At 35.7% G+C, this 26,375-nt stretch overlaps 1 protein-coding gene across 1 annotated transcript in view; it reads left to right on the top strand.

Annotated features, from left to right (window-relative positions):
• The window catches only part of PHIP (PHIP subunit of CUL4-Ring ligase complex), an 87,894-nt gene extending 61,525 nt beyond the window's left edge, over window positions 1–26,369 (top strand). Inside the window, exons 25-40 of the mRNA XM_081332563.1 lie at window positions 2,260–2,367; window positions 5,414–5,538; window positions 6,977–7,059; window positions 9,976–10,087; window positions 10,281–10,342; window positions 11,342–11,497; window positions 12,014–12,134; window positions 13,883–14,008; window positions 15,597–15,669; window positions 17,878–17,928; window positions 20,697–20,846; window positions 21,105–21,257; window positions 22,782–22,945; window positions 23,947–24,212; window positions 24,873–25,034; window positions 25,598–26,369. Coding sequence (XP_081188689.1) covers window positions 2,260–2,367; window positions 5,414–5,538; window positions 6,977–7,059; window positions 9,976–10,087; window positions 10,281–10,342; window positions 11,342–11,497; window positions 12,014–12,134; window positions 13,883–14,008; window positions 15,597–15,669; window positions 17,878–17,928; window positions 20,697–20,846; window positions 21,105–21,257; window positions 22,782–22,945; window positions 23,947–24,212; window positions 24,873–25,034; window positions 25,598–26,241 — 2,556 coding nt within the window. The 3' untranslated portion in view covers window positions 26,242–26,369. The remainder of the gene's footprint in view (window positions 1–2,259; window positions 2,368–5,413; window positions 5,539–6,976; window positions 7,060–9,975; window positions 10,088–10,280; window positions 10,343–11,341; window positions 11,498–12,013; window positions 12,135–13,882; window positions 14,009–15,596; window positions 15,670–17,877; window positions 17,929–20,696; window positions 20,847–21,104; window positions 21,258–22,781; window positions 22,946–23,946; window positions 24,213–24,872; window positions 25,035–25,597) is intronic.
• The last annotated feature ends 6 nt before the right edge of the window (window positions 26,370–26,375 follow it).

The following is a 26,375-nucleotide window of genomic DNA, read 5'->3' as shown; positions in this document are numbered from 1 at the left end:
AGGAAGCATTAACTGATTTATAAAATATCTACTCTTTGACCACAAGAGGGAGCTAAGAAGTTTAAAAGTGTTTTTAAAGAAAAGTTTAGTGTTTTAAAATGGATATTTAAAAAGTGTTTTTCCCTTTAAGGTTAAAGAATCTGAAAGCATAGAGTGAATGTTGTTAATATAAATGATGATAGTCTATAAAGATTAATAAGTGTAAAAAAGAAATATTACAGCAAGGAAAAAAGTTAGAGATGGTTAAATTGATTGCCTTATCCAAAGGAGAGAATATATCTAATTTTGTTTTTATTAGGAAATTGCTTCTGGATTTTGTGCTTGTGATGGGGGGGAAAAATATGAAATTTTGGTGTTGCTGATTAGATAAGTTTTTTGTTACGGAAATGGCTTGTATACAGTATACTACTATGTAAAAATAAAAAATTGAGGCATTGATATCTTCTGTGCTAAAAAGAGTCTGAAGTCAACGCTTTTTTTTTCTTTTTCCCATTCTACCCTATACATTTTCTCTTCTTCCCTTTTCTCTCCCCTAGTTTCCCACTATTTTTATTTTCCTTTGTATTTTACATTCTGATAAACTAATAAATATTTTTAAAATTATACCAGCAACCAAATAGCACAGAAGAGCCTTATAGGCCCCATTTGATTTTCTTTGGCTTTTCAGGGCATTTGTAACAATAAATTTCTACTGCAACATTGGATTTTCAAGCCTCTCTGGTTTTTCAAGTATTTCAAAGAAGCTGTTCTCATTTCTGAATGTTCTTTATTCTGAAGTGGATTTGATTAAAAGATATGATGCCTTCTAAGGGGTTCCAAAACAGGGCATACTGTATATGTGTCTTTATCTTCCTACCTATTTGTTATATTCTTTTCCTAGAAAGGACTTTATTTGAAACCTTTCTGAAAGGAATCAGAAATCTAACTGGCTGGATTGTCACTGTCTGTTAGAAACAATAGCAACATAAATAGCCCCCTTCATAAAACAACATGAGTGTTTTTTCCTTTACTGACAAAGTTTACCTGAATATTTATAATTAAAAATGCTGCAAAATTCTGTCTTAACGATGGAAAAAGAATGATGTAAGTTCTCGTAACCAGTCCAATAGCCAGCTTGTTAGGAGAATGATAGACTGAACCCAAAGTTTCTTTTGAGATTTAAGTAAATACATAGATTCATGAAATAAGATACATAAAAGGCCCTCCAAGTGTCTTATGAATCATTAATTTTTGCTAGAGATGTATTCCATTATTTTTTTTTGGCATGGCTACATAACAACCCACATGTGATGCCTTACACACTAAACAAGAAGAAAGTTACATTTTACTGTCTGAAATAAAGAGGAAGTAATTTTTTTAAAGTAGGCTATGAATCGCAGTTCTCAAGTATTAATAATACGGATGGGCATTCTCTGCAGATGATCTTACAATGATCATCTTATATTCTGAGAATCACTTCATCAGTGTTGCTGTAGTTTTTCTAGTATGTCTAACATGATCAAGTAAATAAATGTTCTAATATATACGTTTATGTTAAGTAAACTGTTTAGATGAATGTTGACACACTAATAAATTGTGGATAGGAAAATGAAACACAGTTTTATCCATCAGGTATATTTATTCTTAATCTAGACCTATTGAAGAGAATATTTTTAGATGGCTTTCCTGTGTAGTAGATAAATGTAAATTGGAATGGTATTATTAATATTTCACATGCAATCTGAGATCAGTTGAAACATTTTGATTACATATATTTGTAAATCCCATATAAATACCCTAATATGTGAGTGATGACTTGGAGCCAAGGAAGAAGACACCCTATTTTTTCATCCTTTATGTAGCTCTAATCATTGTAAAATATGACAAAATCAACCCTTCTGATCGGTCAGCAGTCACGCATTAGGATAATTTTATTTCAGATGTTTTGTATGCTAATAAACATGATGCATCATAAAAACTATAAGTACAAAATGCTCAGACAGTTGAATCTTGGTTAATTTACAGTAACTGCTTTATGTTATATTATTAGTGAAAATGGTCCATAAATGTGCTGCTCTAAACTAAACAAAGCTTCGAATAGATTTTTTAACAAAAAGCATTTTCATGAACTGCTACTAAAGATTATAACATTCTAAAAGTTAATTGGCAACAGATTGCTATTTTTAAATGAAAGATTGAAATATAACTTTCAGTTATAGTGTTGGGTTCTTTTGATGTACAGATATTTCATGCATTAACTGTGATACTTAATTTCCGAAGGTTTACTATTTCCGGCAAGGTCATGAAGCATATGTTCTAATGGCAAAGAAAAACAAAATATATAGCATTAATCCTAAAAAACAACCATGGCATAAGATGGAGTTACGGGTATGTCTCCTCCTTGCTCTTTCTGTTTTACATTCTTTGTATATATAAATTTGACATCTTATAGATTCTTACTTGGGAATAAAAATCCTACTGAACTAAGAGAAAAGAAGGGTACCCTACATAGTTTCAGCTTTTAAATCTAGCTGTATGTGTACTTCCACATGCAGTCCATTTCATTTAATGGTAATTATTTTATCATATTTGAAAGGTCAAAACAGTAAGATAGTAGGCCTATTACAAGTGTACAAGAGTTACAAGTCATCCTCATTTAATGACCACTTTCAGTGGCCATTCTTGCAACAGCACTTAACAAGTGGCAGTTACAGTTGCAAGAAAAAGTATGTGAAACCTTTGGGATTATGTGGATGTTCCACAGCACTACTGGCAAAATATACTGTGGACAGATGAAACCAAAATTGAGTTGTTTGGGAAAAACACACAACACTATGTGTGGAGAAAAAAAGGCACAGCACACCAACATCAAAACCTCATCCCCACTGTAAAACATGGCGGAGGGAGCATCATGGTTTGGGGCTGCTTTGCTGCCTCAGGGCCTGGACGGATTGTTGTCATTGATGGGAAAATGAATTCCAGAGTTTATCAGGACATTTTGCAGGAAAACGTACGACCATCTGTCCGCCAACTGAAGCTCCGCAGAGGATGGGTGATGCAACAGGACAATGACCCAAAGCATACAAGTAATTCAACAAAACATTGGCTTCAACAGAACAGAATACGCCTTCTGGAGTGGCCCAGTCAGAGTCCTGACCTCAACCCGATTGAAATGCTGTGGCATGACCTTAAGAGAGCGATTCATACCAGACATCCCAAGAATATTGCTACACTGAAACAGTTTTGTGCAGAGGAGTGGTCCAAAATTACTCCAGATCCTTGTGCAGGTCTGATCTGCAACTACAGGAAACGTTTGCTTGAGGTTATTGCTGCCAAAGGAGGGTCAACCAGTTATTAAGTACAAAGGTTCACATACTTTTTCCACCCTGCACTGTGAATGTTTCCATCTTATGTTCAATTAAAACATGACAACAGCTGTTTGTGTAGTAGTATTTTAAGCAGACTGTGTTTTTCTATTGTTGTGACTTACATGACGTTTAGAGCACATTTTATGGCCAATTCATGCAAAAAACCACGTAATCCCAAAGGGTTCACATACTTTTTCTTGCAACTGTATGACTGGACCTTGTACTTACCATCCCTGTGGTTATGTGATTGCAATTTGCAACCTTTACTGCTGGCTTCCCACAAGCAAAATCAATGGGGAAGCCAGCAGGAAGTTAGGCGTTGTGGTCATATGAGGTCCTCATTTAATGTTCTGCATGATCCTTATTAAATGATGGCAACAAGCAACTGCCAAATTGCAGAAATAAAAGATACAGATTATTTTAGGAACATTTTTGAAAACTGTTACTTAGAAACTGTATAGAGGCTATTTGTTTCCTATATACTTTCTTAATGCAAGCACTAATTAAAAAGAATGTGAGAAAAGATTAGTGTTCTATTCGATTATACTCTCCAGGGCTGCCAGATAGACAGATTGAAAATGAATTTCAGTCACACTGCTAATATAATTTGACATGCCTTGCTATATATTACCGAAGCATTGCAAACAGTCAGCAACATCTGTCGTAGATGTATTTACAGTTGGGGCTTGTAGGGGGCACATATTACTGACTGGCTGCTAAAAAACCCCAAAGGCTACAAATTCTGTTTGGTGGATGAGAATATTAGTGGGGGGAGAGGGACAATTAGTGTTGCTATCCAAAAGAGAACCCTTTCCTATTTACCTGCAGTTATGTGTAATAAAACTTTTAACTGCACAAAAAGGAGCTAAGTTTAAATCGTGGACTGACTGTTCTTAGCAGTTATGTGTAATAAAACTTTTAACTGCACAAAAAGGAGCTAAGTTTAAATCGTGGACTGACTGTTCTTAGTGAAGGATTTTTTAAAAAATAGGGTAAAGAACTTCAGAAAAAGGCCACATAAGTTCAAGCATGACATTGTAGAAAAATGCAACATGGACTACATAGAATGTACATAAGCAGTGTACGCGCTATATACCAGTAGACGTTTTGTTCAACATAGCCTCCGTTCTGTATGTACAGCATCTGATGTTCACATGTGTGGTCTCACACTTATCAAGTAAACAAGTATTGCTTGAGCAGGTGATAAGTAGAATTCCATAGAATTTTGAAGTTGGACAAGCTTGACCTGGCTTTTTAATTATCATCTGGCTCCTCTTTATACACATGGAGAACAGGATCTTGTACTGAAATCAATCCTCTCCCTTAATTAATAGATTATAATTTGGTTCTCTTACTAGCATCGTGTCTCTTACTTGTCTATTTTCAGGGATGGCTGGTTTGAGTGGTTTTTTTTAAAAAAAATAGAATATTAGGTTGGAGTCTCCCTCCTGGTCTTAAACTGAAAAAGAGTGGGTTGAAATGGGCAAGTTTCTATTTAAAACTATAGGTGGATATGTGTGTGATTGTGCTTTGTGATTATGTGTAATTGTGCATGTGTATATATCATAAGACAGTGCTATCAGCACCAGTTAATAGAAGAATTAATTCCCCTAAATAACCAGGCAGCCCTTATTTAGTGTGGAAGTTTTCTGGTAGGAGGGAATTGTTATTTTAAAATTCAAAAGGAAGCAAAGTTGAAAAGCAAAAGGATGTGATATTTTTTGTGAATTTTTTGTTCTAGTCATACACTGCACTGCATTGTTTTAAAACCAGATCAAAAAAGAAACCATACTTGAAGTAAAAAGTATCGGGTTTGCCTTAGTTGGATAAAAACATATATTTAGCAGTGCTAAAAGTCAGAGAACCACCACTGAGTTCAATCAAGTTTTGAGTCCCTTGCAGAATTCTTATTTATTCTCTGAAGTCTCACACTATTAGTTGTTTGGTTTTTCTGTTTTATTCAGGGGTGTAAGTTACATAAATCTCTCTTCTTTCTCCCCCCCCTTTCTTTTTTTTCACCTGAAAAGCATGGTAAATTACTATCAATATTTTTATTTTTGTTTAAGGAACAAGAGTTAATGAAAATAGTTGGAATAAAATACGAAGTTGGGTTGCCTACACTTTGCTGCCTTAAACTTGCTTTTCTTGACCCTGATACGGGTAAATTGACTGGAGGATCATTTACAATGAAGTAAGAAAAATCCATGATCATATATGCAATTTTATTTTTATGTCTTTCTCTTTCTCTCTTACCCCCTCTCCCACGTATACAGCTTTGCAACATATTTTATGTATATTCAAAATAAAACATGTTTCTAAAAATAATATCAATTAGCTTAAATAGTAAATTTGGGGTGTAGATTTGATAATATTTACCCTGATACGGGTAAATTGACTGGAGGATCATTTACAATGAAGTAAGAAAAATCCATGATCATATATGCAATTTTATTTTTATGTCTTTCTCTTTCTCTCTTACCCCCTCTCCCACGTATACAGCTTTGCAACATATTTTATGTATATTCAAAATAAAACATGTTTCTAAAAATAATATCAATTAGCTTAAATAGTAAATTTGGGGTGTAGATTTGATAATATCTGATTATCAGGAGAGTTTCCATTTCTCTGCCCTTCCCTATCTCACTATGATAGCTAAAGGGCATAAATATTACTGGGTTTATTTTATTATCTATTTAAGTTAACAACATGATACCCCAAATACTCCTAAATGGTTCCAGATACCTCTACATTTAATAAAAAATACTTTTTATTTTTATTTAAAATGCTGAAGCCTTGTATAATCTCCAGTGAGATTACTGAAATCTTTGAGGGCTCTGGGGGATCATTTTGGGGAGCAGCAGACAGCACCTAAAATGTTGCCAGCCCCTCAGTTTAGCACAGACAGAATTAGATATAGGCAATTAATGTTTGATCATAGAATTGTAATTGAGAGCATTGTTTATTAAAACAAATGTCTGAAATGTGCTTTAAGAAACTTCATTTGATTATGATTATTATGCCTATCTCCCAATACAGAGATCTCTCTCAGCAAAATACCTTTCTGTTCTTCCTGCCCTCAATATTCCTGCTTTGGGGGATGAAAATCTTTGAAAAGACAGAATTTTCCATTCTTGCATGACTAAAGGGCCACTTGTACAACATTAAATTTCACCTATAGAACTTTTCCCTAATAGTGGAACATTTTTATGCTGAAAATGTAAAACTGAGCATAGAATTAGAAAAATAGCTCGCTTGAAAACTCAAGTTTGTGACTGATCAGGGAAAGGATAATAGGCATAAAAAGCCATTATTCCTATTTAAGCTTGATATCTATAGACAAGAAATTCTTTCTGGGGAAAAAACTGGCTACTAGCCAAATTCTGGATGAGAAACAATAGATGGTAAAAACTTAGCTATAGTTTTTCCTTTCATCCCCCACCCCCCAAGAAAACGTCAGATTTAGCTGCTTTTTCACTGAACTTTGCTATCAAACATATACTTTAGTGTCTAGTTTAAAAAATGGAAATTAATTGAGATTGTTCCACTATTCCTTGATATGTCTTACTTTGAATGGATGAGTTCTTCAAAGTAACACGTTTTTCATACCATTTCATTTTGATTATATCTAGATATCATGATATGCCAGATGTGATAGATTTCCTAGTCTTAAGACAGCAGTTTGATGATGCAAAGCACCGAAGATGGAATATAGGTAGGTGCTCTAGAATACATTTCAGTGATTTCATAGTCAAAATTCCCTGTGATTTCAATAGAATGTATGATAATTACTTACCCTTTTATATGTGTTTGGAATCTCACACTCTTCCATGTGTTAGACGTTTGGACAACAATATTAAAAATCCTTGCTATTTTGAGAAATGGTTGCCATAAGAATTTTCATTATATTCTCAAGTGAATAATATTTTTGTTTCCATTTATAGTTCTTAGACTTAGATTAAAAATAGCAGGCTGTTCCATTCATATACAGTCATGGCCGAAATTGTTGGCACCCCAGAACTTTTTCCAGAAAATCAAGTATTTCTCACAGAAAAGTATTGCAGGAACACATGTTTTGCTATACACAGGTTTATTCCCTTTGTGTGTATTGGAACACAACAAAAAAGGGAGGAAAAAAACCAAATTAGACATAATGTCAAACAAAACTCCAAAAATGGGCCAGACAAAATTATTGGCACCCTTAGCTTAATATTTGGTTGCGCACCCTTTGGAAAAAATAACTGAAATCAGTCGCTTCCTATAACCATCAATAAGCTTCTTACACCTCTCACTCGGAATTTTGGACCGCTCTTCCTTTGCAAACTGCTCCAGGTCTCTCTTATTGGAAGGGCACCTTTTCCCAACAGCAATTTTAAGATCTCTCCACAGGTGTTCAATGGGATTCAGATCTGGACTCATTGCTGGCCACTTCAGAACTCTCCAGCGCTTTCTTGCCATCCATTTCTGGGTGCTTTTTGACGTATGTTTGGGGTCATTGTCCTGCTGGAAGACCCAAGATCTCGGACGCAAACCCAGCTTTCTGACACTGGGCTCTACAATGCGACCCAAAATCCTTTGGTAATCCTCAGATTTCATGATGCATTGCACACATTCAAGGCACCCAGTACCAGCAAAACAACCCCAAAACATCATTGAACCTCCACCATATTTCACTGTAGGTACTGTGTTCTTTTCTTTGTAGGCCTCATTTCGTTTTCGGTAAACAGTACAATGATGTGCTTTACCAAAAAGCTCTATCTTGGTCTCATCTGTCCACAAGACGTTTTCCCAGAAGGATTTTGGCTTACTCAAGTACATTTTGGCAAACTGTAATCTTGCTTTTTTATGTCTCTGTGTCAGCAGTGGGGTCCTCCTGGGTCTCCTGCCATAGCGTTTCATTTCATTTAAATGTCAACGGATAGTTCGCGCTGACACTGATGCTCCCTGAGCCTGCAGGACAGTTTGCATTCCTTTGGAACTTGTTTGGGGCTGCTTATCCACCATCCGGACTATCCTGCGTTGCAACTTTTCATCAATTTTTCTCTTCTGTCCACGACCAGGGAGATTTGCTACAGTGCCATGGGTTGCAAACTTCTTGATAATGTTGCGCACTGTGGACAAAGGCAAATCTAGATCTCTGGAGATGGACTTGTAACCTTGAGATTGTTGATATTTGTCCACAATTTTGGTTCTCAAGTCCTCAGACAGTTCTCTTCTCCTCTTTCTGTTGTCCATACTTAGTGTGGCACACAGAGACACACAATGCAAAGACTAAGTGAACTTCTCTCATTTTTATCTGCTTTCAGGTGTGATTTTTATATTGCCCACACCTGTTACTTGCCCCAGGTGAGTTTAAAGGAGCATCACATGCTTGAAACAATCTTGTTTACCCACAATTTTGAAAGGGTGCCAGTAATTTTGTCCAGCCCATTTTTGGAGTTTTGTTTGACATTATGTCCAATTTGCTTTTTTTCCTCCCTTTTTTGTTGTGTTCCAATACACACAAAGGGAATAAACCTGTGTATAGCAAAACAAGTGTTCCTGCAATACTTTTCTGTGAGAAATACTTGATTTTCTGGAAAAATTTCTGGGGTGCCAACAATTTCGGCCATGACTGTACATAGTGGAACAACCGGCCTCTAGAAGTTGTGAATGCTCCAACACTGGAGGTTTCTAAGAAGAGACTAAACAACCATTTGTCTGAAATGATATAGGGTTTCCTGCCTCAGAAGGGGGTTGGACTAGAAGACCTCCAATGTCCCTTCCAACTCTTATTATTATTATATCTGGAATAAGTAGTATAAATCTTTAATATTTTCAGACATAAAATTTATAGCATTCAGATTTACTGTCATTGGAAACCTCAGTTGGCTTTCTTCTTTCTCCTTAATCCTTTACTCTCTCTCTCATACTGGAAAGTCACCCAGCCAGTTAAAAAAATGCTTTTTAAAATTAATTCTATAAGGGTTTTTATCTTTCAACCTGTGCACAGCATGGGAATAGGTTATTTGAGGGACTGCCACTTCCCTATCACATCTACCCATTCCATCAGTTTGAGCAGGACAAGTATCCTGTCTACTGAGAGTTTCCATCTAGCAGGATCTAGGCGGTGTGCCTTTTCTGCTACGGCCTCCACCCTTTGGAACATCAACTTCATCCTATGAGGTTGGCCCATCTCTATTGTTCTTTTGGAAAAATCTTACGTGGTTTCTTCATGAATAGTTCCCAGTGTTCAATTTAGTTTACAACGTCTTTGAGTTGGTTTTATATTTATTTATATTTCATAGCTGGTAGAAGCCACAAACACACAAAATGACACTAATGCATAATTCACGTTGCACAATAGTGTCATGACATAAGCACATTCAGCCTCAGTCCCAGAGAGATTCTGTGCTTAGAAAATTTTCCTTGTCTGTCGAACTAATATTTCTGGCCCAATTCAGTTTACCTTTATAGTACATTTGACAAGCTACTTGTTATGGAACATTTGAATTTTTAATTGTATGAATCTTTGCTTGAAAGACTGCTGGTGTTTTAACTCTTCTTATTCATGCAGTTGTTGTAAAATTACTATTCAAAATAGTAATGCGTATAGAAATGGTTAATTATATAGTTTGGTGTACCTGTGCAGGTGATCGATTTAGATCAGTAATTGATGATGCATGGTGGTTCGGAACAATAGAAAGTCAAGAGCCTCTTCAGCCTGATTATCCTGACAGCTTGTTTCAGTGCTACAATGTCTGGTTAGTATGTTTGTAAATACAGCAATATTTAATTTCTCTGGTTTTTAAAATCCGAGTGCATTTAACTGTAAACTGGTTAATGCCATTGTAGTATTTGATATTTACTATTTAAAATTGGAAAAACTTATTATCAATAAATATTTAGATAAATAATATTGTCCAAAATGTTTTTTTAATCTTTTTTTCTTTGAAGTTGGGACAATGGAGATACTGAGAAAATGAGCCCATGGGATATGGAGCCTATACCAAACAATGGTATGTGCCTATTTTCTCCTAGATGTGCAGAAAGAGGATACAGAACTTAATGTGCAGATGTGATAATCTGGAAAGCTGATTTTGCTTTAAAAGAAGAACTAGTTTTGGTTAATGAAATGATAAATTTCATTTTGTTTAATGCTTCTGGTTTTCAGGACTGTTGGGTTTTATTGAGCCAAAGTATTGTGAACTCTTTAGAAGCAATAGGAAGAAAGTAATAATTTCAATTGTTAAGCCCCTTTTTGTTTGCTTAGATTAGCATTAGTTGTAAATTGCCTAAAAGGTGTAAAAACCGACACGTAAAGAGGTTGGGCTTATTAGTTAAGCCAAAAGTTCTGGTCCTGTATTATTTTTATCTTCATAATATCATGTGATTAGACTCCCCAATTTTGTTGCTGTAGAATGACAAAGAATTCTTATGCTGCTATCAGGATAGTCTTTTTAGTCCAAAACCGTGAGCGAAGTTAGCCATCTATCTTGGCAAAGTATGCTAAATGAAACGTAGAAACCTGTTCATAGAAAGAATCCATAATTCAGTACCTCATGTACAGAAGTGTGGGAACAGTTGCTATAAAGGAACAGTGATTCATTATAACTTTTAAATAATACTTTGCATTATTTCATGTTGGGAAATGTTACTATTCTCTTTCCCAAGTACGTTTCTTTTTTGTCTGCTGTTGTTATGAATTGGGCTATTAAAGAATCTCTTTTAGTCAGAAATGATGGGCTGAATTTGGCCTAAAGAACAAATCCAGGCTGCTGTGGGCCATAGGAGTAGGATAACAACTTCGGATGTCATTTAAATTTCAATCCTTGATATTTAGTTTTCTAGAGAAGTCACAGGGAGCCATTGCTCCCCATTTTCTCTAGAGAGTAACTGGAGAGTAACTTCTACATGCATAGGGAAAGTGTACTGGAGAAATCTAATAGAAGAGGAATTTTCCCCACCAGGTAAGTTGTTTTGCATTAATAATTATTATACTTAATGCTTTATTTCAGCTGTATTTCCAGAGGAACTTGGAACTAGTGTTCCTTTAACTGATACTGAATGCAGATCGTTAATATACAAACCTCTGGATGGAGAATGGGGTTCCAGAACTCGTGATGATGAATGTGAAAGAATAATTTCAGGGATAAATCAACTGATGACTTTAGGTAATAATTTTACTTAAAGCAATCCACACAAACACACCACATGTACCAGCTCTCTAAATAAATGTTTCAATACAAACATTTTCAAATCAAATTTAACTCCTGCTAACTTTCATAAAGATATCCATATAGTTTTCTTGGCATGATAAAGAAATGGTTTGCAATTGCCTTCTTCCAAGATCTGGACTGCATCCCAAGATCACCGAGATTGGCTGAATACTGCCTCCTCGGTGAGCAAGTAACAGTTTTTCTTGTATTAGATAAACATAAAATCTAAATCTGGCTTCTATGTCTAATTTCTTATTTAAATCACTTGCTGAAGTAAAACGTTTTAGGACACATTTCTAATATGGTGAATAAAGACTTTAATGAAACATATTAAAGAAAATTCTTGTACTAACCATGTTTAAACAAATTGTGTTTGTTTAATGCTCTTGTTGCTTTAACCTACATACATAACATTTGTTTATTTATTTCTAAAAGCATTGTTTTTTGAAATCTAATAACATTTTATTGTAGATATTGCTTCTGCTTTTGTGGCACCTGTGGATTTCCAGGCTTATCCAATGTACTGCACTGTTGTTGCATACCCCACTGATCTCAGTACAATTAAGCAGAGATTGGAAAATAGATTTTACAGGTTTGTTCTAAAGTTCATTTTATTTTTTATTTTTTTTTATTTTAATTCCATTTATATCCCGCCCTTCTCCGAAGACTCAGGGCGGCTTACAAGCTTAGCAGTAGCCTTCATTCTGTGTATATGCCTGCTTATTAGGGCTTTCACACACAAACCCAAGCGGCATTATTACAAAGTCAGCTTGATTGCCCCCAACAATCTGGGTCCTCATTTTACCTACCTCGGAAGGATGGAAGGCTGAGTCAACCTTGAGCCTGGTGGGATGCGAACCTGCACTAATTGCAGGCAGCTGTTGTTACTTAAGGAGGCATTAGCCCACTGCTCCACCAAGGCTCTTTTATTCAAACTTTGTGTACGCCACTTGCATTTCCTCATTATATACATTATATGAATTTAATGCATTAAAACAATGCATAGATTTATTACTATAATAATTTTACAATATCACTTAGGGGCATTCTTGATCTCGTATTTAATGTTTTCCTGTGTGATTTTGTTAGTATCCATTGATCTTAAAAGCAATGTTTTGAAACTGCTTAAAAGTTGAAATTAGGAAGAAGGCTATTTCAGTGATAATGCTAAAGCTCTAGAACAGACATGTCAAACACAAGGCCTGGGGGCCAGATCCGGCCTGCGAAGTGGTTTCATGTGGCCCGCGAAGCCATCCTGGAAACAGTGAGGGAACGGCCCCCACTGCCTTGGCCCCGGCCCAGAGACCCTCCTTCTGCCAGAGACCCTCAGATCTGTCCCACTCCTGCCCAGGCCCCCATAGGCACCCTTAATGCAAATGATGTAGAGCTGGCCATGCCCACCCAGTAGGCCACGCCCACCCAGCCCCTTGAGGACAACTGCAATGCTGATGCGGCCCTCAATGAAATTGAGTTTGACACCCCTGCTCTAGAATTTCATTCTTAGAGAAGTCTGTTGCATTTCCTCATTAATGACCTGGTGAAGACCATAATTTTTATATGTGCTTTTTACTTGGTTCCCTTCCCAAGTGCCCTAATAGGTGTATCAACTTATATTATTATCTTGAAACTAGTTTTTGTCTTAAGCTTTAGTAAAGAATGTTTTACTAAATGGTAAACAATCTTTTTTAAATTAGGTCTGTTGATAAAAAATAATTGATTAAATGAAAACAAAGGCAGTGAAAGCTTTGTTCTGTAACTTTATTTAGCAACCTAATGTTACTGCCCAAGAGACCTGTAATAACAGTATTTTCAGAAAGCTGTTTTATATCAACTTTGCACAATCTCATCAAAGTCCCTTTTGAAGTGCTCCCTTTAAAGCACTTCATGAATTTTAACCAATAGTATTCAAGAACACTTGAAGCTATTTATATTTGCATATATATTTTATTCTTCTGGCTACCGAGGAGAACATTTTTAGTGCTGGCACTTCAGATAGGAAATGTTCTTAAGTTTGCCAGACATTAGCTTTATAGTCTTTCCAGTGCAAATTTTTCTTGCAATCTTTTTATTTTCAAATTTTATTTTATATTTTAGGGACTGTGTAACGATTGCGTATGTCTCGGGGTAAGAACACTATAAAACACTTAAGTCAAAAAAATAGCTACATTTTACTTGGATTTCCTAGTTTTTATAATATATAAATAAATCTAGCTGAATTCTAGGTTTTGGGTAATAAAAGTAAAACAAAATAATTTATTAAACATTTCTATCATGGGTACAATAATGTAAAAATTTCAAGTGCATAGTAATACTGTTTTGTTTTGTTTTTAAATTTCAAAGGCGACTTTCTTCCCTTATGTGGGAAGTCAGGTATATAGAATGTAATACACGCACATTCAATGAACCAGGAAGTCCTATTGTCAAGTCTGCCAAGTTTGTCACAGATCTCTTGCTGCACTTCATGAAGTAAGTTAATAAAGTTCAGAGAACAAATTTTAATATAATTTTAACATTTTTAATTTGTGAGTGAGCTGTATATTTTACATATTTATAGTTTATAATATGTTTACAAAGGAAAGAATGCACTAACTATGCTGGTGAATACCTTGTGTGTATTAGCACTTCAAACAGTTGCAGACAGGTAAACTGAGATAATTAACACCAGGCCTTAATAAAAGGTTTCTCTGCGCCAGATTTGTCTCACAGTCAAATTTAGAGCCTCAAGAAATGTCCCTTTTCCTTCAGTATTAGAGGAAAGGGATAGGTGCTCTTTATTCAGAAACTCCCATGACTCTTTATCAAATAGTTAGTTTTGTCCAGAATTAATAACCAAGACTACAGATTATTCCACTTCCATCATCACCACTGAATGGATACAGACTGAATTGAATCACATCTTTGGACTGAGAAATCTAGTATGAATTGCTATAGTAGTATGTTTTGTCTACTTAATGTTATAGGATAGTGCTCTGTTACAGATTCTTCACTGAATTTCTTATGCTCAGCAGATTCAGAGTTTTGGTATAGCACAGGCCCTTAACTCATCAAGACACACAGAATCTACACTACTGATCTTCCTGCTCTTAAAGCATAATTTTCTGAAACCATCACTGCATTACTCCTGGATACATAATGACTATTGCTGTTTGCACTCTTGTTTAATATTACTATCCATCACATGGATGAATAGCACCAACTCAGGTGAAGGATGAAAATGCTGCCTAATGAAGCATCTTGAGCTGCTTGAATTAGTGAATGTCAGACGTTTTCTACAACTGAATGGAAAAACTTCGTCTTTTACTGCTGCCATTGCAGTTGCTGTAACTGCTAAAACTATTATCCCTTCTTCTGAAAGCCTCAAATCCTTCAGCTCACTGAGTTATGCATATTATGATCCATGTACTTTGGGATGTAAGGAATGATTAGATACTAATGAATTAATTTCTCATTTTTCATATGAATTAAAATACTTCTTTCACCATTCTTTCCTAAATCCAGGAATGAATGTATATGTTTCCATAAGACCTCTATCCTTACCTTTTTCATAATCCTTTGTTAAAAGGGATTATGAAAAGGACCAGTTTATTTTTAGTGTTTGTCAGAGACAAATATTGCTACTATTCACATTTGCTAAGTAAATACTTCTGAAGATATTCCAAGTTACTCTAGCATTTTGGCAACATTATTATTAAAAGTGTCTTGCTACTGGAACCTTTCATGCTTGCCGTGTTTTTATTCATTCAACATTACTTATTGTGTCATATCTCTTGGAAGGACTGCTTTGTTCATTATATGTAATAATTTTTAGTACCTACCTCTCAATCACACTTTAAAAAAACCATGACTTGACTTCTTTCCTTTGGCTGAATCTTTTGGCTATTGTGTGTAAGCTCAAACAGTGCGCTTCTGCAAGTATATTAACTTCCTGTTTAACAGCTATGTATCAGTTTTTGAAATATATAGATTTTTTTAATGCTGTAGTATACCGGAGTAGAAAAATATAAAGTAGTGGATGCAGATAAGTTCATTAATGTATAGTGTTTGTTTTGAACAGGGATCAGGCCTGTTATGATATAATTCCGCTCTATAATGCCATGAAGAAAAAAGTCTTGTCTGATTCAGAAGAGGTAAGCTAATTCAACGTGCAATGCATTTTTAAATAAAGTGGTGATTTTGTTTCAATATTGTATAATCTATTTTGTTTTTCAGCCCAATAATGCAACATAAAATTAATACTGGCAATAGAAATAAAATACAAAACCTTAGATGACAACCTACACAACAGAATTTTAATGCAGTATAAAATCTGTATTGGGAATACATCTTTAGATATGAATGCCGGTTATTTGTCCTTTATAAATACTTGTTAGTAATTCCATGTATGTCCAGTCCTTATGCCCATGTATGACTGTGCCAAATCTGGGTACAGGTCAGTGGTGGGATTCAAATATGTGAACAAGCGGTTCTCTGTGTGGATGCCACTTCTGGAAGTCCATTCTGGGCCTGGGCAACAAAACATTAGCTACCAGTTCTGCCAAATGGTGCGAACTGGCTGAATCCCACCACTGGTACAGGTAGTTTAGGGACTACGATTGAGACCGAAAAATCACATGACCACAATTGTGCTAAGGATTTTACTTCAGCTTTCCTTTCCCTCCATACTGTGCTGTATGGAATGCTCACCCCAGGGCTTGGATACTTAGCAAGAAGGGAATTAATGTTTGTATTTACATTAATTGAAGACGAAGCGATTATAAGGAGTAAGCAGGCCACAATGAGAAATACACATGGAAAGGAAACTGCCTAGCTCACCCCCACTCCACCACCCCCCTGACTAGGGAAACAAAAGCCAAAGCTGTGACATGATTAAAATCTTACAAGCAGTAGCTGTGAGGTGGCTAGTGAAGGTTATAGAGCTGAACTTGTTAACTTGCAGTTAGCACCTTTTGGAGAAGTGCTGGGGAGAAAAGCAGCTCAGGAATAGGTTACTTGTCTAAACAATTTCTGCAAGGTGGGGAGAAAAGAAAAAAAATGGGTCAGGCACAGGACAAAGGTTGTAAATGTGCATCTTGGTTCCAAAGTTATGCTTTTTGGAACAATTGCAACCTGTGTTGCTGCATAAGCTGGTTGATAAGGTGTAATTTGGTAAAACCTGCATTATTTCTCCAAGTATGTAAGCCTTAGGGATTCTATCTGCAAACTCATTTTATCTTAGAATCCTACCTTTTAGATAGAACAGAGTAAAAAAAAGAAAAAAGAAAATCTGTAATCCCACCATTTCCAAATGCAGAGTATAAATGTACATAAAAGCCACATCACTTTGGAACAAAATACATACATATACAAATACAAATATAAATATACAATTACCCTGAGACTCAGTACAGGCATTTGTAAAAATCTCAAATGTTAAAATAATGGTTGATTTTATAATGGTTCATTGACATTGTCTATACATATTTTTAAATAGTTTTTTTAAAAAACAAACAGAAACTTTAACTCAGAAATGGCTTTAATTTGTCATGTACTTTTAAAGAAATTGTCCCTGTAGAATCCCAGAGTTAATATTGAGATTGTTTATATATGATTATAATTGGAAGAAACCTTCTGAATGTTTATGATGCTGCAGTTTTCATGGTCAAAGTATCATTTTCACATAGTCACTGCAGATGAATTACTGCTTTATGATTCTTTATGAAGGTATAACGAAAACTAGATTAGTACCAAAGACTCGTGGTATTTTTAGCCATAAATTAGTTTACAGAATTCACATGTTGAAAGTTTAGGAAGGCATTCCCTTATTTTGTTTTGTTTTGCTTTTTTTGTTCTGCTTTTATCATATTTTGTTCTGCTTTAATTATATTTTTTTCCTTTTTGGTTAAGCCTTGAAAAATGGATTGTATAATTTGTACTTTTGTAGTACTGACATCATATACACACAGAAGAGAGAAATGCTGAATCTAGTAGAACCAACTGTACTAAAATGTGGTCTGTGTCCAGTGATAGACAAACAGAATTTTATTGTGCGTTGATATTTTCTCTCCAAAAATTATGTGACATCTACACCCCACCATCACATGGATGGATGGATGGATAGGAGGAAAGATGAGATTCTGTTGCATTGAGAGAAGCCGTTTTGTCATTGGACAAAAATAATTGGATTACAATCAATGGGTTCTGCAGTTGCCATGTATGTTTTACCACTCAATAAAAATGCAGAAGCACATAGTTCTTAGATACAAATTTAAGAAGGAACTATAAGGTTGTGTCAAAGTGAAATATTTTCCAAAGCTGAGTATTTCTACATCATATAATGGATATTTTGTTGCCCAAAGGAAGAAGAGAAAGATGCTGACATGCCAGGAACTTCCACTAGAAAGAGGAAGGTAACTTTTGTTTTAAATCTGTATTTCTGATTTGATAATCTGCATTTATAACCTGTAAGATGCCCAGAGTCACTTTGTAGGGGAGATGAGCGGCTTAAAAATGTTATGAATAAAATAAAATTTGACATGGTAGGGCTCTGTTCGCATAGCACAAATAACCCACCCATTCCATATCCCATTTAACTAGTTTTATGTACCAAGTGCACAGAATAGTATTAGAAGTAACCTCAGAAGTTAATCCTTGCTCAGTGTGACTTCCACAAAGGCATTGAAACAGATGGCTATCCAGCTTCTGCCTGGTGAAACAGAGCTTGGGAACATAGAAGAGGCAACAAGACTGTTAAGGCAGGTCTGTAAATGGCTGTTACAGAAAAGGATTCATGAATCTAGGGAAGGGTAGAAGTGTGAACTAGTGTCAAGTGCCCAATAACCAGAGACCCAAAAGTAACACTTAATTGCACTAGCTATAGGTTGTGTAGGAGAGTTATTTTAATAGGCTTTTGAGATTCTATTATATTATCCTATTAGCATTTAAGATATTTTCAGAAATCCAAATGGTTCTTTTTTTCCTGAGGTTGCTGCCCTTGCTTTTGATATTGCTCTTTGAAGGTGCCCAGGAAGGCAACCTATTCCACTGGTTGATAATTCTTACAGTCAAGTTATTTTTCTGATATCTAACCTGAATCAATTGCCTGTAGTATCAATCCATTAGTGCTGGTCCTGCCCTCTGGGGCAACAGAAAATAATATGCATCTCTCTTGTCTTCTTTAGACTAAATGTTATTCAGTTCCTTTAATCATCCTTCCTAGGATTTGGTTTCTAGTTTCTTCATAAACTTGCTCAGGTGTATTGATGTCTTTTTTCTGCAGAACGTGACATGATGATCTTAAGAGGGACATAACTAAGGAATGGTACAGTGGGACAGTTTGTAATATGGACCCTGTGCTTCTTTAATACAACCCAAAATAGCTTTTTCCATAGCAAAACCTTTGGCCCATATTTTTGCTTCATGTTCAACTACCAAAACATGTAGATCTTTTTCACATGTACTACTGTCTGTCTCTATCCTTCTGTAGCGTTACCCCCACAGAGGCCGCGAAAGCCCAGACCCTCCCAGCCCCACTCCCCTCCGTCGCGCTCTGCAGCTACCCTCTCAAAGTGTTAATAAAGTGTCTTTTCCAGCAGGAGCTCATGCAAAGTGAGGAGATGGCAGATTCTTGTTGTCAAGAGGGGGGCTTTCAGGAACAATGATGACCAGATAGTCAATGTGTGGCATTGTTTTAACAGCCCCAGGCAGTCATAGCAGCAATAGTCAATGATTTTACAGTGACGGTTTGGAAACAAGGGGGTGGGGACCCCCCCCTCCAGGCAGCAGTGGAAACACAAACAAAGGTAGTTAGCACTCTGCAGTAACAGCTCGTCCTGCTAGAGCAACTCCCTACAATGTGTATAACTTGCACAAGTAACCTTTCGGATGGCCGCTGGTCTCCAAAGCAATAGCGACCAGCCTCTCCTTCTCTTCTGTCGTCTCTCGCAGTCTCAGGTCTTGTTGATGTCAAAACCCCTCCCTCCTTTCCTTTATTGTTAAAAACTGAATTTAGCAACCCCAGCAACTTTCTCTCTCCTTACTCTCCCTCTTGACTCCGCTCAGGATATTCCCCCCACCCCTGTGAAAGAAGCAATAAAATTCCACCTTCTCTCTCTCACTCACTCTCTCCTTCCCTCTCCTGATAAAGGGATCAGCTAAAACCTCAAATTCCTCTTTGGCTTCACCTGGTCTCTCCCCAACAACAGCAAAAGCAACCACCTCTCCCACCCCCTTCCTTTCCTCCTTTTTCTTTCCTTTCACCTGATCCACGCCCGCTGCGCCTAAAAACCAGCAGCAGCTGTCCGAGCTTCCCTCTCCTCAGGCAGGCTCCCACAAAGCCTTTCAGCCAGCACCGCTACACTTTATTTCTGCCTTTGATTTCTTTTCTCCTCAAATGCAAGAGCATTCTTCCTATTTTAGCCCAGTATTCAGGCTGGTTTTTCTTTTTAATGTTCTCTTTCTATTGTAGGGTGTTAATTTGGTATTCCCAGTGTTGTGTCATCTGTGGATTTAATAATCATCCCCCGGATGCTGTCATCTAATCCTTTGATAAAATGTTTAAAAGCATAATTCTTAGAACAGCTTGCCAGAGTCACTTTTCAGAATAAGATGGGTCATATAAATTTAATAAATATATTCTACCCTATGCCCATATCTGATATGGAGCTACCTAAAAGTACTTTGTAGTCATGACCAAGTTGTCTCGGTCAATGCTACAAAGGAGGTTCTGAAACCGTCTTATTAAAGAAAAATTATGTGCTAAGTCAGTACCACAGTTTTCACACACTCGATGTGTGAAACTCAAAGACATATTTTTATGGTATCCCCAAAGAATTTGTGTCATTCAGAAGGAACAGTTAATTGTCTAATAAATAGTTCACATCACATGGAGAGGGTTAGTAAAACTACAAATAAGGCTGAATTAATTTTAGGCTAAATCAAATCTCTTCTGATTTAATTGGTTGAGTCAGCTCAGATTTTGAGTCTGCATGACATGCCTCCCTACTCCCCATCTGTGCATCTATGTCTTTTCATATCTCATATTTATGTGTTTAATAATTATAAAACTAATTGTTACATGATAACTTGGATAATTATAAGTTGGAATCTCAGCAAGGCAATATGTAATAAAAGATAGTAACAAAAACATAATAAAAGCTGTTTGAAATTGCCATTACAGGATCATCAGCCAAAAAGAAGGCTGCGTAACAGAGCTCAGTCATATGATATTCAGGCATGGAAGAGACAGTGTCAGGAATTGTTGAATCTGATTTTTCAGTGTGAAGATTCTGAACCTTTTCGCCAGCCAGTGGATCTTATTGAGTATCCAGTGAGTATTGAAAAAAGTTAGCATTATACTGAAATATTTGTCTTAAAAAATTGAAGTAAAAAGAATGGCTATCCTACTCTTAAAGTAATCAACAAATATTTAAAAATTAGGTATTTACATGTGGATTTTGTTCTTGGACTTTCATGGTTTGGTTAAAGATTTATGATTTTTACAAAGCTTTTACAATAACAGTACTGTTGTACTATTCTTATAATCTTATTGTTGATACTGATTATTGACATTTGTGCTTTTTAAAAGGATTACAGAGACATTATTGATACACCAATGGATTTTGCAACAGTGCGAGAAACCTTGGAAGCAGGAAATTATGAATCACCAATGGAGCTGTGTAAAGATGTCAGACTGATCTTCAGCAATTCCAAAGTTTATACACCATGCAAAAGATCAAGAGTATGGCTTCACATTTTATATCTAAAATGTTTTAATATTGCACCATGGGATGTGTTTATTCCTCTGAATGTTAGTTATATTTTTATATTTGATATGGCTAATAAAACTATAAAGAGGTTCTACAATCCATTTTGGATTGTAGATAACTTGATAACTGGTTCTAGAGCAAGATTTGGAAAAATAAAACTTCCTTTCATAATAATTTAGCACAGGGAAAATATTGCAAAAAGATAAAGGCAAGGGACGAAGCATACCAAATTTCATAGAAAATAATGCAGAGCATTACCATCAATTAACTTAAAAATCTCTTGTCTTTTAAAATCTCTGGTATTTTGTTTTGCAAAGATTTTAATGATATGTGTAATGATACTAAAGATTGTGGAGGTAAAAGTTTACACAGATAGAATGGGGAAAATGGATATTGCTATAGAATGATGTGGCCCTTCCCAGAATATTGTAGATTTGATTTTTTTTGGAGATCAAATCAGAAGGTGAATGATCATCAGTCTTTTCATTAACTATTGATGAACATAGTACTATGAAAATCTGCCAGAGTTTTATTTTCAGAAGAAGCATGGGTAGTCACTTACCATATGTGAAAAGCATAGAGACCATATTAATAGAATGAGAGAAAGCATTTTTGCTTTTTTCTTGATGGTGCGAATTTATAATTGTTTAGAGACAAATATTGGGCAAACAGAAGAGATTTTTAAAAAGATAGTTAACTTCCTTCCCTTCATTTTCTAATGTGGGCAAGAGCTTTTGTTTTATTACCTTAATTTTCAGCACACTCTAAAACGTGTTTAAGTCAAAATATTGAAGTATGCAGAAATGTTTCACATTGAAATGTTAAGTTCCTGAAATGCTCTGTTTTGATTTTAGGTGACGGTTAAATCTGTCAAAAATTATCCAAACTCAAATGAGTTACTGCAACTGTAAAATAGGTCAGAATGGTCATTCTTGGCTTCTTCTGGCACTGTCAGAATGAAGTTTGAACACTTTCTTGGGGTTTTATTAGGACAGTTATGGGTGAGAATGTTTTGACCTTGAAACATATTGCAATTATTAATGTCTACCTGAATCATTTTACATTAATTGCTTTATACAAAATTATTCTATATACTGGAATACTGTAGATTTTTCATTTATTTTAGTGTGTTATTAATGTGGCACTGGCAAATATAAACAGTTAAATTAGAAAATAGGGCAAGGCTTAGTGTGTGTGTGTGTTTTATTTATGAAATTTCTAGCCCACATTTTTCATCACTGAAAACATTCTGACAGCATATATTGTATTGAAATGTAACGATGTTTGTAAGGGTCTCTTGAGGATGTCACTTGATATTAATAACATCAGCCTCTTTTGCTATGTTCATGGAAGTTTGGGGCAGGAAATAACAAGAATCTCTTGAACTCTGGAGAATTTTCCAGGGATAAATATGCCCATTTGGTCTTTTTATAATTAACATTTTATGCATCCATTCAAGATTTATATCATCGTTAATTGTTTAATTTTTAAAACAGATTTATAGTATGAGCCTACGCCTGTCTGCTTTCTTTGAGGAGCACATTAGTTCAATTTTATCAGACTACAAATCTGCCTTACGCTTTCATAAAAGAAGCACAATTCAAAAGAAAAGGAGTAAAAGAAGTAGAAGCAGTTCTCTTTCAAGTAGTGCTGCATCAAGGTATGATACAGTTCTTTCAATTGTATCTGAGTTGTATCAGTATTTTAATGCTTTCTATAAGCCTTATATATTGTGTAAAAACTGTGACGCCAATTTACTTCCTTGAGTAGATTCAGGTCTAGCTCCCTTTCTATTTATTTAGGCACCACTATAATAGTAGAGATTTTTGAGGGGCAATTATTATTTATTTATTTTTTATCCTGTCTTTAGTATTTTTATTAATAACTTATAAAAAATAATATAAAGAACACACCTAATATTCCTTCTTCCTCCTGTTTTCCCCACAACAACCCTGTGAGGTGAGTTGGGCTGAGAGAAAAGTGATTGGATCAAAGTCAACCGATCATGCCTAAGGTGGGACTAGAACTCACAGTTTCTTGGTTTCTAGCCTGATGCCTTAATTACCACTTTCATGTCATAACTAGCATTTCTGTCCATTGACTAGCCAAAAGCTCAAAATACAGAACACGATTGTAAATATAGTTTTAAGATATTTGAGTGGTAGCGTTCAGTGAGAAGATGGAATTATTCTGAAATTCCTCCCAAGTGATAAAAATACGTTCAATCTCATCAGCATTGAAAGAATAAAAGACCTTATGATGGAAAGTTTAACATCTTAAGCTTGTGAATTACATTCCAGGATGGAGCATTCTAGAGACAAGGAACGACAGTGGAGATTATTCTTTTTAATTAGCTATCTTCCAACTATCCAATTAGGGTGGGGGGGCAAGGGGGGAGCGACAAACGTAACTCTAAGCCAGATATTGCGTACCTCTTTATTTGCTTAGGATTTGAGCTTTTTGGATATTGGAGAGCATTTTGAATTCTAGGGAAAACATAAGGATAGAGTAAAGTAGGCCACATCTGAATTAAATCTCCACTGGAATTACTCATGGATTAAACTGGTTGATGACCAAAGCATATTATTAATATTAATAAATATTGTTTTTATTTTACTCTATAAAATAGCATCAGTTATTGGACTTGTCATCTATTTTTAGTCCGGATAGGAAACGAAGATTAATAAAACCGCAGCTGAAAGCTGAGCTCGCCACTACACCTTCTTCTTCTGCGCCTGCACGTCCAACTTTATTGAGAAACATCGCAGCTCAGATGAACGGGAAAGTAGTTGACTCGGCGAGTTTGGTTCGAACAAGAAGTACTAGGGCAATAACCGAAACAACTACCAATGAACAACCTTCCACTTCTTCAGGTGGAAAGCCTGTAACTTTGAAGCCTAATAGTGCTGCTACATCAGGGAAAACAGGTGAACTAATTGATAAAATAATTTTAATTCTAAATTTGCCGTACCATGATTTTCCATTATAGAATCAGAATTTGTAGTGTATGGTCGCATTCATGAGGTTCAATTACAAGGGAGTTTTTCTTGGAAATAGTAACTTTCTTAGAGAAGCTAATCAAGCACTTTTTAAGTAGTTTTGGTTGGGACATTTGTTTGCCTACATTAGACCTATTGTTGCTGTTGATACTAATTATTTCTTAATGGGCACCCTCACTGTATATTCATTGTTAGTTTCTTAAAGGGGTATTTTCCTGAGCTTGTACATTTGAATTAAGGGGGCAATGACACTCTGCCTCTACCTCCATAATATCTTCTGAACTTGAATAATTTCCTGAACTTGCACAGTTACTATGTTAGCTTAGGACAGATACAGCAAGAATACGAGATGTGAAGCACCTTTGCTCATTTTGGATCCAAATACTACATTCTACAACAATACCAAAATATGAAAGTGTAATTGTGTAAAGAGTACAGCTTTAGTAAAACTTACAAAAAGAGGATGAGCAAATAAAATAGCATCTTGCTTTGCATGCACTTTGTATATATTCCACATTGAAAATATTAATTTTATTGCTGAGCAGATATTAGATTCTAATAAAAGCTTACCCTTTTTTTGTCTAACAGTACTAGAAAATTCTACCAAACATTCCAAGAACCAGAATGTTTTACCAGTCCCTAATCAAGCCAATTATATCCATAACACTAGGAATAATACTGCAAGAGAAAATTTAGAAAAAGATAAACAAATCAAACGTAAACCAAAATCAGCTATGGTCAGTCCACAAGGTAAGTTTGTTTGAATTTTATTGGTTTGTTTATTGTTTATTTGTAAGGTCAATAACATCTATTAAAAATATAGAAACAAAATGCAGCAACAACCTGACCAGAAAAGCGAACTACAAAATCGTGCTTTCTTCTCCCAGGCCTTTGCTATGATGAGTGGTATCAAAGGCCACCAAGACATCCAAGGTCACGCTGCCATTTGTGTCCTGATGCAATTCCTCTTCAAGGAACCAGTTATCTGCCTCTACTTCATTGAATATCCTCCCTCTTTTTTTTCCTGTGAGATACAGGTCTTTCACAATTCTCACATCCCTCAAGGGGCTGCACTTGCTATAATTAGTTTGTGGCATAGGATGCTGAAAAATAGATCACATTAGTAAAAAGTAATGAATGCATTTGATAATAAGCTTGCTGTGAAACTGACACTGCCTACATTTGGAGTTCAGCAGGTTGATCGCTCCAATTCTACATTTTAAATTGTAAATTCAATGAAGGTTTTGAAAGTTGTCTGTGCAGTTAAAATGGCTGCTATGAGTTACTTACGCATTACTTTGTTGTTATATCAGATTGCAAGAATAATGCAATGGCTTTGGCCTTGGGAAGCATCCAAGTAAATGGACATGGGGAGCAATCTTCAAAACCTGTGTTTAAGAGGGGCCCTGGACGGAAACCCAAGATTGAGACCAACAATACGTGTGAAGTGGTGCACAAGAAAAGAGGGAGAAAACCAAAAACTCTGTTACTTGCTGAACAGAAACATTCAGAGGAGCACAGAAACCAGACTGTGAAAGATTTGATAATGGAGGAAGCCTCTGTTTCTACTGCATGCAATTCTGTCTCTGAAAACAATGTGAAGGAAGACTTGTTACAAAGAAAAGGCCGTGGTGGGAGAAAACCTAAAAGAAAACTACAGGAAGACCAGCCAGAATTGGAACTTACTTTTTCTCCTGATCCTAAGATTCAGACAAGAAGCAGGAGGAAAAAGACAGATGAGCCTATTGAAGAAGAGACTGAGGAATGTAAAGATTCTGAACCTCATATGAGAACTAGAAACCAAGGTAGGAGGACAGCCTTTTACAACGAAGATGATTCAGAAGAAGAACAAAGACAACTGTTGTTTGAGGACACTTCTTTGACTTTTGGAACATCTAGCAGAGGCAGAGTCCGAAAGTTGACTGAAAAAGCAAAGGCTAATCTGATTGGTTGGTAATTTTGGCATTTAAAAATGCTAATAAACAGGTACAGGAATTGAGGAATACAGATGAGGAATACCTAAGGGTATCTGCTTTCTGCTGCTATTTACAGATGAGAATATGTTCTAATATGATAAAATATAGCAAAAAC

Source organism: Vipera berus (assembly GCF_964194415.1).
Source record: "Vipera berus genome assembly, chromosome: 1".
Lineage (NCBI taxonomy): Eukaryota > Metazoa > Chordata > Lepidosauria > Squamata > Viperidae > Vipera > Vipera berus.
This window is presented reverse-complemented; position numbering and strand designations above follow the sequence as displayed.